Source organism: Cherax quadricarinatus, chromosome 71 (genome assembly GCF_038502225.1).
Source record: "Cherax quadricarinatus isolate ZL_2023a chromosome 71, ASM3850222v1, whole genome shotgun sequence".
In the NCBI taxonomy this organism is placed as follows: domain Eukaryota; kingdom Metazoa; phylum Arthropoda; class Malacostraca; order Decapoda; family Parastacidae; genus Cherax; species Cherax quadricarinatus.
In genome coordinates, this window is record NC_091362.1 from 23,017,803 (window position 1) to 23,034,262 (window position 16,460).

The 16,460-nt window shown below is 35.4% G+C and overlaps 2 protein-coding genes across 3 annotated transcripts in view; one reads left to right on the forward strand and one right to left on the reverse strand.

Annotated features, from left to right (window-relative positions):
* Positions 1 to 15,481, forward strand: part of LOC128700390 (Golgi-associated PDZ and coiled-coil motif-containing protein) — a 34,504-nt gene extending 19,023 nt beyond the window's left edge. The window contains exons 9-13 of the mRNA XM_053793582.2: positions 280 to 408; positions 768 to 973; positions 1,574 to 1,790; positions 3,145 to 3,240; positions 4,010 to 15,481. Of these exons, the coding sequence (XP_053649557.1) occupies positions 280 to 408; positions 768 to 973; positions 1,574 to 1,790; positions 3,145 to 3,240; positions 4,010 to 4,091 (730 nt within the window). The 3' untranslated portion in view covers positions 4,092 to 15,481. The remainder of the gene's footprint in view (positions 1 to 279; positions 409 to 767; positions 974 to 1,573; positions 1,791 to 3,144; positions 3,241 to 4,009) is intronic.
* The window catches only part of LOC128700391 (uncharacterized), a 29,999-nt gene continuing 17,532 nt past the window's right edge, over positions 3,994 to 16,460 (reverse strand). The window contains exons 5-6 of one of the 2 annotated variants that reach the window (XM_053793584.2): positions 8,165 to 8,260; positions 3,994 to 4,132 (exon numbers count right to left, since the gene is read on the reverse strand). In XM_053793584.2, the coding sequence (XP_053649559.1) occupies positions 4,120 to 4,132; positions 8,165 to 8,260 (109 nt within the window). In that variant the 3' untranslated portion in view covers positions 3,994 to 4,119. Of the gene's footprint in view, positions 4,133 to 4,933; positions 5,265 to 8,164; positions 8,261 to 16,460 lie in introns of those variants that run through there. The other variant, XM_053793583.2, reaches the window with a different exon arrangement.

Here is a 16,460-nt window from a genome sequence, read left to right on the forward strand (position 1 = left end):
GTAATCAAAGTAACAATTATGAAGGGATTCCGGGAAACCGGCAAGCCAGACTTGAGTCCTGGAGGTGGGAAGTACAGTGCTTGTGCTCTGGAGGAGGAAGACTGTTGATGTTGCTATTTTTTAACTGTAGTGTAGGTGTGCCTCTGGCAAGACAGTGATGGAGTGAACGGTGATGAGTGCTTCTTCTTCAGGTCACCTTGCCTTGGTGGGAAACGGACAATTTGTTAATAAAAAAAATTAAAATATCAATTAGTAATACCCTGTACTTTATATTGGCAGATACAGAATATATGATGAAGATGTTGTCAGCCTTGCTAGCAGTCAGTTGATGCCAAATGGTCGCTTGTCTCGTGCTTCACTTGAAAGTGTGAGAGGATCCACCGATAATATGCTTCTTGATTCTCCAAGGTAATGTTGTCTGTAAAATAAATTTTGTTTTGGATTTGGATCATTTTGAGTTTTAGAATTTAGTCGATAATTAAATATTGCCCTTATCTCATTGACATTGATATTCATAGGAAAGAATGATCTTCAGAGAAATGCTATTGCTTTTTCTCGGTTCAGGGTCATGTGCCAGACCAAAGCAAAATGGCTCCAGCAAAAAACCTGTGAATGTTCTAAATTAGTCTTGGAAACGACTTTAGCAAATACTTACTTTGAATTATTGAAATTGGCTAAGTTGTAGGAATGACTGTGTTTTTAATTGTATATTTAATTATTAGCCAGGATGTTGACAAAAGTTTATCAATATTTTATTAATTATACAGGAGACATTTGGATGTTGACATTATTAGCAAAGCTGAAAGCCCTACCTGCAATGGTACCGATGAAGCATGCACAAGCAATGGTGCTGATGAAGCATACACAAGCAATGGTATGGATGATCTGATGACCAGCAGTGATGTCAATAATTTAGTATCACATGAAAGGCTTAGTGGAGCAATTGGTCATGAGCCTCATAGTGATGTGATAGGTAAGGATGTTATTCAGTCATTTTACTGACCAATTTCACTGGAAATAATGCCTCATGTTTTAGTATAGTTATTCCCATTTTTTTTTTTTTTGTGATCTTCCTAAAACTTATAAACTTGTGTACTGTTGTTCATCTTTTGACTATCACCTATCAAATGAACGTGAGGTGTATAAAAAAGTTATTAAATCACTCATTACAGTGTTGGGGCAGGAGACAATTTACCCATATATACTTTTGTAAAAAATGAAGTCATAGAATGGGTGGGGCTTGAACACATGACAGGTGAGTCCTAAAACTCTCAGGCCAGTGCATTAACCAGTTGGCCAGCTTTCTAATAAAATTCATTGAACTAGGTATATTTCTGTACACCATAGGGAGGTTAGCATAAGCCTCACTGGTTAATGCACTGGCCTGTGAGTTTTAGGTATCACTTGCCATACAGATATGGGATATTATGGCTCGGGATCACATTAATTAATTATGCATTGTTTCATATGGAAAAATATTTCCCAGTACCGAATGATCGAATTATGATGAATTTTCTGGAATGCATTAACATTGTATTTTGGGCCCTACTGTACTTAAAAAAAATATTTTCAGAAATTAAAAATGAAGGGAGTACACATGATCATCTAATAAGAGATGGTGAACAAGCACTTGAAGCTTTGCAAATAGGGACCACAACTGAAGGTGACATAAACACAGAAAAAAATAATAAGAAAAACCCACAAAATGAGCTCTCTTTGATCAACCTTCATGATTTAGAAGACATCAGTTTTAAAGAAACTCAAGATTCCATCACAGAATCTTCTCTTAGGTAAGTACTGTATTGAGAAATGGCACATTTACATTATAAAGTTCTAGTTTAGTTATATCCACATCACTGTATGACCCTTAAGGGTTTAGCACTTCATTATGATTATAATGATTAGTTATGTCCAGAATTCTTCCAACTGCTGTGCACTCATCTTGGAATAATGTCTTGCTAAGTAATGACATTACCATCACATTACTTAGATAATGTGGTAAACTATTTTACTTACCTTCAGTGATGATAGACATTAATTACAGTGGAGTCCTTCACTGGTGTAGCATTTCACTTATGGGTTAGCTTTTTCAAGTACAGTATACTTGAAAAAGCTGAAAATTGTACCAATAGAGGACTTCACTGCAATTAGTGTCTTTATCATCACTTGTTGGCAATATGAACACTTGTATTGTGTTCCTTGAGGTCAGAAAGAGTATTTCAAATTACTGAAGAGGGCAACCAGCAAAAAGTACATAACTGTCTGAAATATTGGGGCATATGCATTGTCTTAATGAGCTGTAATGCACAACATTGTTACCCTGTAAACGGTCCAAGCAGATCTACGTTCACATGTGTAGTGCTCCAAAAGTAGATCTACGTTTTTTTTACATATTTTCAAATATAACAAAAAAAAAAAGTAAATCAGTTTTTTACACATTTTCAAATGTAAAAAAAAAAAAATCTACTTTTTTTACATACTTTCAAATGCTGAAAAACGTATATATACGTTTGGACCGTTTACGGGTTAATCTGAATCTTACCCTGAGATACTTGCCTCTTCAGTTACATTGTCAAGTGCTGTAATATTCAGAACTCTTGTGATTTAACCTGATCTTGGCTGTCTTTCCATCCTTTGCATTGACCTTACTTGAGGCTTTCACTCTGTTTCCCTATCACGGCTTGGTAATTGTCCAAATAGATCAAATCATTATCCAGATTTTACCTGTTATGGGTTTATTGTAATTCACCAACATTAATTTGGGAAGCCAAGTCAGATAATATTTTTTTTTATTCTGGTCAGTGTTTGTGTTAGGTATGCAGGTTTAATTGAGTAAGTAGATTCCACTTTAAATATGGAATGATATATAAAGTTATTATTTTTTATGAAATCTTTCTGAAGAGCAGTTATTTTAGTGAAAACCATAAATAGCTGAGCAGTTGTTACTAATTTAATAGTTTCAGTGCTTAACTTCAAAATAATTTAATGAGAAGAAAATTAATTATAATAAAATTTAGTAAAAAATTCAACTTTTTATACAATATTAGAATTAGGCATCCTAAGCAAGATTGAAAATTGATATATACATGTGTAGATATAGTGTGCCTTTTGGTATTAATTATTAATTTAAATATTGTCTTATAGCTCTCCCTCTGTGGATGATAACGAGGAGTATTCCCATCAAGGCTGCCGCACACCATTACAAGACATCGAGCAGAAGCTCACCACTAATTTCTCCATGTAAGATTTTGTATTCTTGGCTTCAATTTAATTTACAAGCCTAAAAAAAATTGTGGTGGTGGATGGTCTAGAATTATTTTAATAGTACAGATTAAGACTGTAGAACTGTAATATATGTATTCTGAAAATTAAACAGTGAAGCTACAGGGGTTTTTATTAAAATTATATTTTTAGTTGATGAGATACAAGTGAACAAGAGTTGTTGACTGTGCTACAACTTAAACTTCTGACCTTCCAGAGCTAGAAATTTTTATAAAAAAATTAATGTAGAGTTATCTGTGTGTGATGAAAAAAGATGAAGTGAACATCCCAAGAAGGGTGTAAAGGAGGTTTTGAAAGGTAGGGGCCTGAGCATCCAGCAGGTATATGTTAGCATGTTTGCTGCACATTTTCCTTGGCACATAGTTACACTGTTCAACTGCATTTTGTCAAGAAATCAGCTTACTGTAGAATTGAAACTTACAAAGTATGAACCATAATTAATGAAAAATGAATGACAAAATAAGTGGTGTACAATATTTACTGTTTAACAAATTTTGAATGAAACATCTTTATTTTTCTCATATGTTTATTTTGTAAAACTGTATTTGCTCTAATTATAAAACAGACAATTCAAGGCAAGATTTTGAGTCAAGAGCCCAAGTGGTATTTGACGAATCACTGCAAAAATTCATGAGAGCATATATTGATTGGACACTAGTCTATATTTTTTCATGTACTGTATTTAATTTTATTTAATTTTTTACAATTTTTTTTTTTTTTTTTTTAGTGAAGAGGGAAAGAAGCCGCCTAACATAGCAGAGGTAGCCGAACCTTCATCAGGCACCGTTGTGTTTAATGGCAGTTACTAAAGAGTACAGTTTAGGTTTGGGCAGCTTGTCAGCACACATACCTGAAAAATGAATTCCTAAGAAGTGCATTTCACCATATTGTCAGGATTATATAGTATTGAGTTATTTTATATACTGTACTGTATGCAGTAGGACCACTGTATCTGTGAGTCAGGTTTCCATGGTTTTAGTTATCCATGATTTACTGTGGCCCGAAAATAACCCTTAATTTTGCTTAATAACCTCAGAGTGTAAAGTAGTGATGCTGGCAGTTCTTCAAAGTCTAAGAGAAGATGTGAAGTGCTTCCTATCAGTGAAAAAGTGCTAATTCTCTACTGATTGAGCATAACTTATCAAACTTTATAATGGGTATGTCTGAGAAACAACGTATGTAGGATTCGCTAGTATCTGTGGCAGGTCTTTGGAATGTATGACCTGCAGATACGAGGGTCCTACAGTATATAGTATGCGACAGACTGCTGATTTTATCTGGGGATGTGTTTTGGGAGACTAAAGTTAGGTTTGGGGCAAGTAGAATTTTGTTGACATTAAGGTAAGAATAAATACACTTTTATCAAAAAGAAAACTTGTACATAAAATAATTAAAATAAAAGGAGCCTATATTATATACACATTTTAATGCAGTGTAATTAATATAAGTATGAAACTATGAAAATGAGTATTGCTTGTATAAGTATTGTACTCATCTCTAAGTGGAGAAGAAAAGAAATATGTAACACTTTTCATTTGCTTAAAGTCGACCAAAGACGACTTCTGGTGAGAGAGAGACTCATTAGAATGCAAGTATTCCTCAACAACTGGCCTTTTTCCATGTGAAGGATAGTCTCTAATGAAAAAGACAATTTGCAGAACAAACATTTATTGGAGCATTGTTATTGTCTCTTAAGGTATTTATTAAATGAGGATAAAGTTATGATAAGGATTGGCACATCAAAATGTTGTCCCAATAAAAGCTTGTCATTTAAATATTGGGATGAGTAACAATTTCAAGACCAGAGTTTGTGAACTCTTTAGATGCTCCTCTTCTGTTGACACAGACATCTTCCATAAAGTCTTCAATTTCTCTGTTACGCTTTTATCATGTTTTGTATACACGAATGATTGATTCACTAAGTTAGAGCCGGTGATCTCCAGGTGAACCTTGTTTAAGTAGCTCCCTTTCCTCTTGATCTTCTTTAGTAGATAAAGATGTTTGAGAGAGGCACATAAACTTAGATGATATAGTTAAAAAACTGTATATAACAGTAGAAAATCGTGTAGGTAATACTTGTCAAGAGAGCGATAATGGAAACAAAATAGGAAGGATGTCACTTGAAGTTTCATTGAATTTAAATGCTGCATGTGCATGCCACCATGTGTTGTATTGGCTAGATGTATCAAAGTTATGTTTCATCTAATTGCACCATATGTAGTTTTGCACTACATACAGTGGATCTCAAATTTAATGACATTACAGTGGACCCCCGGTTAACGATTTTAATCCGTGCAAGAGGGGTAATTGTTATGCGAAATAATCGCTATGTGAATGAATTTTCCCCATAAGAAATAATGGAAATCAAATTAATCCGTGCAAGACACCCAAAAGTATGAAAAAAAAAAATTTACCACATGAAATATACATTTTCCCACACACAAAGAGAAGGATACATGCACAATAGTAGAGTAGTACATGCACAGTATATATTGTGCATGTACTAGTCTACTAAATGAAGAATAAATGACACTTACCTTTATTGAAGATGCAGCAATGACTGATGAGACACTGTGTCCTGGGAGTGCCTTTTCCTCCTGAGTACTGTAGGTCCTGTTTGGCATTTTCTTCCAGAACAGGCCTTATCACACTGTGTATGCCACTACGATTCTTAAATCTCTCAAACCAACCTTTGCTGGCTTTAAATTCACCAATATGAGCACTAGTTCCAGGCATTTTTCCCTGTTCACCTGGGTGTTAGTCGACTTGTGTGGGTTGCATCCTGGGAGACAAGATTAAGGACCCCAATGGAAATAAGTTAGACAGTCTTCGATGACACTGACTTTTTTGGGTTATCCTGGGTGGCAAATCCTCTGGGGTTAATTGTTTCTTGGTATTCTCAATAAGCCACACCAACAACGGTGCTACAGCAGCAGCAGCAGCTGACAGTGCAGCAGCAGCAGCAGCTGTACCACCAATAGTAGCGATGGTTGATTGGGGTTTATTATACAACCTGGCCAGCTCGGAGACATGCACTCCACTTTCATACTTATCAATGATCTTTTTCTTCATCTCTATTGTAATTCTCACCCTTATTGCTGTAGGGTTGGCACTAGAAGCTTTCTTGGGGCCCATGGTCACTTATTTTCCAGAAAAAGCACCGAAAACACTGTAATAATACGAAATATTCCGATTGTATGCTTGGATGTTACCGCGGAGGCTGGCTGGTAAACAATGCCACCGGCGGAACATGTGAGCGTGGCTCAGGCCGCACATTGGACGCGTCTCGGACGAAAATCGGTAAGTGGGTTTTTAAGCGGTATGTGAGGCAAAATTTTTGCAATTAAAGTAAGCGGTATGCGAAATAATCGCTATGTGATGCCATCGTTATGCGGGGGTCCACTGTATTTTAAAGTTCGTTTCCTGTCTAAAACTGGACAACATAAAAAAATTGATAACAAAATCTTGATTTACTGCTATCTTTTTTATTTGTATTTTTAATATTCATAGAGTTCCCTAAAGCACTGCAGTTTAAAGGTTTTCCCTGAGTTTCTGGCAAAAATGTGAAATAATAAACTTCAATTTTATGTAAGAAAATGTCATAAGTATTTTTAAATTGTTCTTTGGGTCACGGCACTTTGGTGGGAGATGGCCATTGAAATAAAAATAAATACAGTGGACCCCCGGTATTCGATATTAATCCATTCCTGAGAGCTCATCGAATACCGATAATATCGAAAACCGAATCAATTTTCCTCATAAGAAATAATGAAAATCAAATTAATCCGTGCAAGACACCCAAAAGTATGAAAAAAAAATTTTACTACATGAAATATTAAGTTTAATGCAATAGAATAATTACAATAACAATAAAATAATTGACACTTACCTTTAATGAAGATCTAGTGATGATTGATAGGATGGAAGGAGGGGAGAGGTATTAGTGTTCAGAAGGGGAATCCCCTTCCATTAGGACTTGAGGTAGCAAGTCCTTTTCCAGGGTTACTTCCCTTCTTCTTTTAATGCCACTAGGACCAGCTTGAGAGTCACTGGACCTCTGTCGCACAACAAATCTGTCCATAGAGCTCTGTACCTCCCGTTCCTTTACGATTTGTCTAAAATGGGCCACAACATTGTCATTGTAATAGCTGTGTTAGGGTGATTTTCATCCATAAAGGTTTGCAATTCAACCCACTGTGCACACATTTCCTTAATTTTTGAAGTAGGCACAATGTATTCCACAACTGGTATAGGCTTCTCAGAGTTAGCCCCAAACCCTTCAAAATCTTTCTTAATTTCCATACTAATTCTCACCCTTTTTACCACAGGGTTGGCACTAGAAGCTTTCTTGGGGCCCATGGTGACTTATTTTGCAGAAACAAGCACCAAACACAGTGATAATATGGATAATATGGAATGTACCGAATGTATCCTGGCTTGTAAACGCTGGCACACAAGGGGCAGTTCAGGCCACATGTGGACAGGTCTCGTACGAATCGTATCGAATACCGGGTTTTCAATCTAATACCGATGAAATTTTTTTGTGATATAATGCATCGAATACCGGATTTATCGAATACCGATGCCATCGAATACCGGGGGTCCACTGTACTTTTAATATAGCATATGCTATCGTTGCACCTCATATATCTGAAATCAAGACCAGCAGCAATCCACTGAAGGTGAAGAGTGACAGTAGTGTTGCTGAGTGTAATTCATCCTAGCCAGTAATGTTTATTAAAAAGTTATCACTGCTATAAATTTACAAATGAATTATTTTTAACTCTGAATCCATTTTCCTATAGAAAACGATAGTACAAAAGGTGGTTATATGTCAAATATGTTTATACATAGTATGTGGATTGAAGTTTGTAAAACTTACTTTTGGAGTTTGCTTGCAAGTGTGGATGCTGGTAATTTTGGTGTTCGTATATTGCAGAACTGCCTGTATTGAAGTTTCACCAACAATAAACTCAACCTGGAAGTTAGAAATACTTGAGATCTAGTTTCTATAATTATGCTGTTTTTTTCTGGATAAATACCACATTATTTTTCATCTTCACTTGCAGTGTTGCAGGACCAACATGAGTTTAACAGGGTTTAATGGCTCAGTGGGAGACAGCCAGCGTGTTGAAAAATAAAATCTTCACTGAGCCATTATTTTTGGTACTTGACAATTTCTAGCACCTTTTATATTTGTATCTTCCTTTTTAAACCAGAAGAGGTGTAAAATTAAGCTTTTGATCAAACATTACTGTGAACTAAATAAAGAAATATTTAAATCAGTTTAACTAGTCATCACTTGTAAACAACAGGTCAAACAGGTGTGATGTGGGATGACTACGATGCTTTGGGCTTAAAGCAGCAATACACTATGAAAATTAGTTTGCTTCATCTCAGATTTGCTGTTAGCAAAGATAAGTAAAGCCAGCAAAATTTTAACTTTAAACTAGTGTTTTGGGTTATGTAGATGTCGATGTATAAGGTGACCATATAAGTGGTGTACATAAATTGTTAGATATATAAGCAGTTAAGTGTTACAGACATTTAATCAGTGTACAGTATATCATTATTATGTTTATCTTTTTTATTTATTTAAATTTGGCAGCCACATACAAAATTAGTGTTTATTTTAGGTACAGACCATCTTCACTTCTAAAAATGTTAATTTGCATGAATGGAGAAACTTCCTGTGATATCTTTACTGAAACTAAATTGTTACATCAACTGTGACTCCTATCCTTTCTGCTAATGTCCTTCCCTCATCACCACTTCTCTCCTTCCTCACCCACATCATCTCTCTTATCTCTGGTTATGGGCAGTTTTCCTTACTTCCTTGCTGCTTCTTCCCATCAAGCAGCAAAAATAGGTACTAGTGTGTTTGCAGACTTGTGGGTTATATCAGAGAAAAAATATGCTAGAAAACTCAATTTCCAGTGGAATGTAATATCCTGTATAAGAAAACACTCAGGTTGTGTCAGCAAGAATGACCATTAAGAGTTTAGTGCTTCGTTATGATTGTGTGTTTACCTGGAGCTTTACCTGGAAAGAGTTCCGGGGGTCAACACCCCCGCGGCCCAATCTGTGACCAGTACATGCTGGAGGTATGAAGTGTTGGATAAAAGGTATTTGTGTACCCAATGATATTAATAAATAATAAAAATGCAGTACAGCACTAAATGACCCTTATGCATTTAGCAGTGTTGTGAATGACTCCTTATTAGATGTCGAAAAGCTACTCCTAGATTTACCAGACATGCATTTGCTGCAGCAGTTATTTGATTGATGTGCACCTCAGGTAATATACCTGGTATGATACTCACCCCTGGGTCTTTCACCTTGAGTGAGGTTTACACCCCCTGAGCCTGTACTCTGTCTGCGGTCTTCTTTTTATTATTCCAGGCTTCATAACTTTGCACTTGGTGGGGTTGAACTCCAGGAGCTATTTGTCAGACTAGGCCTAGAGCCTCTTCAGATCCATTTGTATCCATTTTTCAATATTTGCATTTGATCATGGCACAGTGTAAAATCAATAGGTCAGTAAATTCACCTTCTTTGTTTCCAGATGATGCAAGGTTAAATACAAACAAGTAGGCCCCGCTTATACGGCAGGTTGGGTTCTGGGGTACTGCTGTAAAACAAAAATTGCTGTAAAGTGAAACATCCTTTTTTTCCAGTTTCAAATGCATATAAAAGCCTGATAACATGTTTGCCCTGTCACATATTAAGTGAGCAACAGCTATGCCTAAAATAATACATATACTGTACACTACACACATTACTTACCTTAAAATATTTTTGTCTTTATCTTATAGTGAGTGGTGAATATATATTTATTGTAGGAAGTCTGAATCAATGAAGAATAGGTATAATTGAAAAGTGCTGCATTAGCAAAATTCTGTAAAGCGAAGCGCTATAAAGCAGGGACCGCCTATGTACCCAACCACCTAGACTTTTATTGTTCACATCATGAATTTTTTTTTTGTTTGTTTTTTGTTTTACTCCTGCTTTTTCCCTGAGTATGAAAATAAATTTGGCAGGTTTCCTGCAGACCAGGTAAACTGGAGTTGGTTCAGTTCACACTATGCAAGGGACCATTGCATTTACCACTATAGACCCTTGTCAGTTCAATGCTTTCTCTGATTATTATAATAATAATAATAATGTTACCACTATAACAACTTGCCTTTTTCAGTTTTACATTTTTGAAGAATAAAGTCACATTATTGTGGCTGGAACAATACACAAATAGCCTGCACTTAATAGAGGGACCGAAATGTTATTACTTTCGCATCTCCTGAGTATGGGTTATGTGTATTATATTTTTGTTAATGCAAATTCTTATTTATACGTATATAAACATTAACTGGGACAAGATTCTCAGGTTTAAGTGTCGAGCACTCTACACTATATTACAGTAGATCTCCCATGAATTTTAGTGCTTAGAATTTTCAGTATTTTTGAGCAGTTACTATTAAGACAGTGTATTTAACACTTTTTTGAGAATCGACAGCATCTTAACCCTTTCACTGTCGAAACTCCGTATCACAAACTTGTTCTGTTCAGAAGAATTTAAAAAAAAAAATATTTTTTCTCATGAGATGGTAGAGAATCTTTTTCTGATGGTAATGACACCAAACGTACGAAATTTGATGGAAAACTTATGGAATTACGCTCTTGCGAAGTTAGCAGCCTTGGCAATATTTACGCATCGGCAATTTCACCCACTTTGACCCTGTTTTTGGCCAATTCCATTGTTCCAGTCGACCAAACTCATAGCTATTTTGCTAGAACTCCAATTGTTCTATTGACTTGGTACAAGAAACTGCCCATTTACCAATTTCAGCTACCCAATAAAGTGATCAGAAAATGGTAATTTGGCCAATTTCATACACAATTCAAGTAAGCCTCATTTCAAAATAGGGTCCAGAATTAATACAAACATTCCTAGCACTAAAATAACATTTTCTCTGTTCATTAGTCATGTCTCCAGGCTCCTCTTACATTATGCTTGCTTTCCATTTTGAATTTTTATTCACACAAAAAATAGAAGATTTACTGTTATGCAGACTACTGCATTATTGTAAAAATGGTATAAATAATATCAGTGCATTTGTGAAAGCATATTAGACCCACCAGTTGATGTGTATTGGATGCATGACTTAATTTGTTTACTCTTGAACATTGGCAAAAATTGAACATTTCCATTACTTTGAGCTCAGTTTCAAGGTACTTTTAGTCAGAAAACCATTCAAAAGATCATATCTATTTCTATAATATATCTTCAATTCTATCAAATGAGACCAAGAAAATGAGAATACCAAACAAAAATACACTGCAAAGTCAGTGTTTTAAACCAAAAACATGGTCGGAGTTTTGTTTTTTCTCATGCACTGCGTGCTGCAGGATTTATTTTATACTGCACACACTGACCACTCAGACCCATCCTCTCATATGTAGGCCTACCAGCTTTCTCCCACAAGACTGGAAGCCGCTAGAATTTTGGCGTAATATTATGGGACAGACACTGGCTTGCAAGCCGTAATATTACAGGACCGACAGTGAAAGGGTTAAAGTGGATGGATTTGTCAGGTAAAAAATCAATATAGCCATGATAATTTAAAGCTGTGTGAGCTAGTGCAGTTAGCCCAAAACCATCTCTGAAAGAGATACAACTATTATACCCTGTCTGGAATAGGAAACCTTTAACACTTAAACTGTCCAAACGTAGATCTACGTTCGCATGCGTAGCTCTCCGACCTTGATTTTCCCCATTTGAAAGCATGTAAAAAAAAGTAGATCTATGTTCAGAGCCTGCTGCACGTCAATGTATATCTACATGTGGACAGTTTAAGGGTTAACTATATTGTTGTGACCTTAAACAAGAGTGAATCTCATTACATCTGGTCATCAGTCCAATTACTATTCCAATTGTAGTCAGCTTGACTCATCAATCCACATGCATATCTGCAGTACCATGCCATAGTGGCTAATGGTATAGGACAGCTTAATATGTTAATAGTTTTCAGTCCCTATTACATTTGTAATTCTTTTTTTTTAACCCTTAAACTGTCCAAGCAGATCTACGTTCACATGCGTAGTGCTCCAAAAGTAGATCTACGTTTTTTTACATATTTTCAAATATAAGAAAAAAAAAAGTAGATCAAAGTTTTTTTTACACGTTTTCAAATGTACAAAAAAAAAAAAAATCTACTTTTTTTACATACTTTCAAATGTTGAAAAAACGTATATATACGTTTAGACCGTTTACGGGTTAATCTTCTACTCTGAGTAACAATTAAAAATTATAACCTGCATAAAAAGTTCATTTTAATATAGATAATTGGTTACTAAAGATATGCACATAAATTACAAGTTGTGTAGTGCTGGAGTTGCTATCCATATGAATAATAATGACTTACTCTGAGTCAGCATTGGAAATCAAAAGGTTTAGAATTAAGTTGTATGTACATGAATTGCTGTAATTTCACCAGAGATTATGGCAACTCATTCAAAGGAAATTAAGTGTATGTGCTCATGGAAAGTACTTAGTGTTTTGCTCAAGGGGTGAAGTGACAACACTGATGATAAAGGCCGGCTCACGATTAGCAATCCTTCACTCCTAAGGAAAAGGTGAGATATAGTTGATGTATGCAAATTGTTTAATTGGTTAGGTAAATTGTATTGTGTGTAAATTTTACCTCCTATTTGCAAGGTGATGTAAAATTATTTTCATGTTTTACTTTGATAGGGAAGACAGAGAGAAAGCTTGAGTCAATACTACAATTACAGTTAGGCTAAGGACCTTTGTATTTGAGTATGTGTGACATATACACAAGTGCCTGATATTAGAAATCTGGAATGAAGTACTGCATTGAAAAGCTGAGCTGTAGTATTTTCTCTAAATCTGTATTGGCATGATAATGTTAACTTAGTATATACATTTTCAAGAAAATTAGTACTGTATGTATTTTGATATACATGTATATACACTATTCTTTATTAGTAGCACAAGAGTGATGAGAATTAATTTCTTATTGGTACCTGCTTGATTTTGCACACGTGAAATATTTTATTTGTAAGACGGCAGATTTGCTCTATCAGTTAATTAAAAATTAATTTTAATTTATTAATTTATTAATGTGAAAGGTACAGTACTGCTTATTTAACTATGTAAGGACAGTGCAAATAGTGTTGGATATGGTGCTCTTAGAGTGTGAAAATTCTGTAGCCTTTCAAACTTCCAGTAAATTTTAATGTGTTCATGGCTGTTACATTTGTGTTCTCTTTAAAAATCTCAAACATTATATTTCTGTGTTTGGGCTTTGATAACTCCTTAGAACACAACCAGCCCATAATGTTGCCTGTACTTGCTTTAAAGCACTGTTATTTAGGATTCACCTTTTAGCTTGGCATGCCTCCTTTCCCTTTTTCTATCTGGATCCACACAATAAAGTACACATCTAACCAGAATCCAACAGTATGACTTACCAACCGCTCTGCAGTCAATTCCTCTACTCATTTGCTTGCATTCCAAGAAAGGGCAAAGTTATTCTTGGAGTCCTCTACTTGGGAACTCAAATTCTGCAAGTCTGATAAGACAACCACTTTGTTCTCTCAGTTTTGATGCACAGTAATTGGCTTAAGAGTCTTTGGAACCTTATGGTACCTAGAAAGGGGATTCCATTACTATTTGGGTTCATCACATACTCTATTGCTCTATCTATTCCTGGAAGGTTTGATGAGAAAATATAAGTGCTGTTACTTGTTTCGAGGAATTTCAGGTTCTAGTAGTACTTCTCTTTTGCACTGTTGATATAGGAAGCTTTATGACACATGACCTATTCCCAAACTGCATCTTCATGCCCTATGGGACATATTTTGCCCAGATTCTATTAAGAATAATACTGATACACAGTCATCCTCAGTGTGTGAGACCCAGTGTGACTGGGACTTTAAATTTGTAAAACACTTCTTCATTTGGACACTGTCTAGGTTATGGCATGGCATATCCTACCTGTATAAATTAGTAGTATCATGGTATTCAACTGTTCAGTTTATTTGCAAGGTGGTGGGTAGCTGGTTGTTCTAGTGAATATTTTTTCTGCCTAGCACAAAAGGTTGACTTTAGTTAATCTCTAGGTATGCATGTGGAGCTTTGCTCAGGTCCTACAGTAAAAGATCGTATGCAGTAGCATCCAGCCAAATATGCATAGGAGCAGTTTGGCTCATAGGTGATGAGTTTCCGTCTCTGTGCCAAGGCACTTGGAATTCCATCTTTTGTTTTACAGTTATTGTCAGTGGGCCCTCAGAGACCTAATTTGGTACATGTTTTTTTTTTTTTTTAAATTTCTACATAGGGGCTTAATGATCCAAAAAGGTAGCTACCTCCCAAGTTGGCCATTTCAAACTGGTTAGAGTGATCGGTTAGTTCTCATTGTTACACACCAGAAAATTGAAATCAAGAAGAAAAAAATGACTAAATAAGACATACAGAGCTGAAAAGTACAAGATAGTTATAACCCATACTGTGCTAAGGCAAACAGTTATAATTATTGGCTGGCTGTGCTCCTAGTGCAGAAATGTGTTTTCATATATTTACTGAAACCCTTGAAAAGTTTCCAGTTAGTAACTACACATTTACTAAATTGTGTCCAATGAGAGGGGCACACGATCCTGGGTTCGAACACTTTGCAACCAGAATTGTTTATCATTTATGCCTGTATAATTTTGGCATTAGCATCCAGGTATCCTAAGCAATCTCTTGTAATATTCTAAAAAACTTAACAAAATTATGATTGTGCCATTTTTGTTTCTTGTATGCCATTTTCTTCAGTATGACTTGTGTGATTTAGATTTTGTTTGAAACAATATTACACATTATTATTATAATCAAAAAGAAGCGCTAAGCCACAAGGGCTATACAGCACAATATTACACAATGTTATGAGATATTAAATATACTTTGAAAGGATAAAGCAAATTTAAGGTCATAGGTACAAATAAGTGCAAACCAACAGGAAAGCAAGTATACTTTTATATTAATAATACATTAAATTTGCATTAGTTAAGGTTTCTTTAGTGTATGCCACTTGTATAATTTATGATTAATACTGTAATTGGTGTTTCATAAAAAAAATCTTTATTTGTAAGCCAAAGATGAGGTTGATTACCTTGAATATTAAAGTTACATTCTGCAGTTTGTTTACATTTTAACCCTTGCTTCCATAATAACCTGACTTATAAGTAAACAAATAGAAAAAACTATGCATATGTGAATTGGGGTATTAAAAAGTTAATTGATAATAAAAAAATGTTATCCAATTGTGTTTACTTGGTAATAAATATTAAAGTACAGTACAGAGTAGGGGTAATACCTGATATGAAGACATATGCCACACTTAAGTATCAAATATTTTTACCTGTGTAGTAGGCTGCTTCAGTCAAATACAGCCAATTATAACACTGCAGAGAGATAAGGTGAACAATCCCTTAGTCTTGGTAGGTGGTTTCAGTTCCTCAGCTGAGGAACTGACCACTACCTATCAAGTCTGAGAGACTGATCACCTCATTGCTACCACTGTCTAGTGTTATATTTGACTGACAAAGCTTGCCAGCAAACACAGACAAAACACTTCATCAATTAAATTACCAAGTGTTGCACATCTCTTATACTGCATACCAATAAGACAACTAGGAGAGTACAAACAGGAAGCGCGTCCGTCTCACACTCAACAGATGAAGGATCGAGCCTCCATCACATCTTGCGCTGAATGACCCATATGGGTTTAGTGCTTAACATGAATTAATAATTACATACCAATAAGTTGATGAATACTGTATATACCCAATGGTTTTGCTCAGTGATCAAGCAACTGCTGGCATACTGGGCCCTCATCACTGAAGGAGCACAGAATAAGATTAGACATGATGAAGCCAATAATGCCAAGGCATAATAGAGGCTCTCTTTGCATTGCAACCCACTATTGTATATACACAATCTCAATGTACTATTTGCAAAGACATTAAATAAATAAATGATGTATAAGATACTCCATGGTATATAACCCCCTCAAGCAGTGGCATGCAGAGGTCTGGTGATGTCCGGGGCAACTCCTTGATTGTATGCCCCAAAGACTCAAGTATATGGCTTAGTACTGAGAAATATTTAGAAAGGA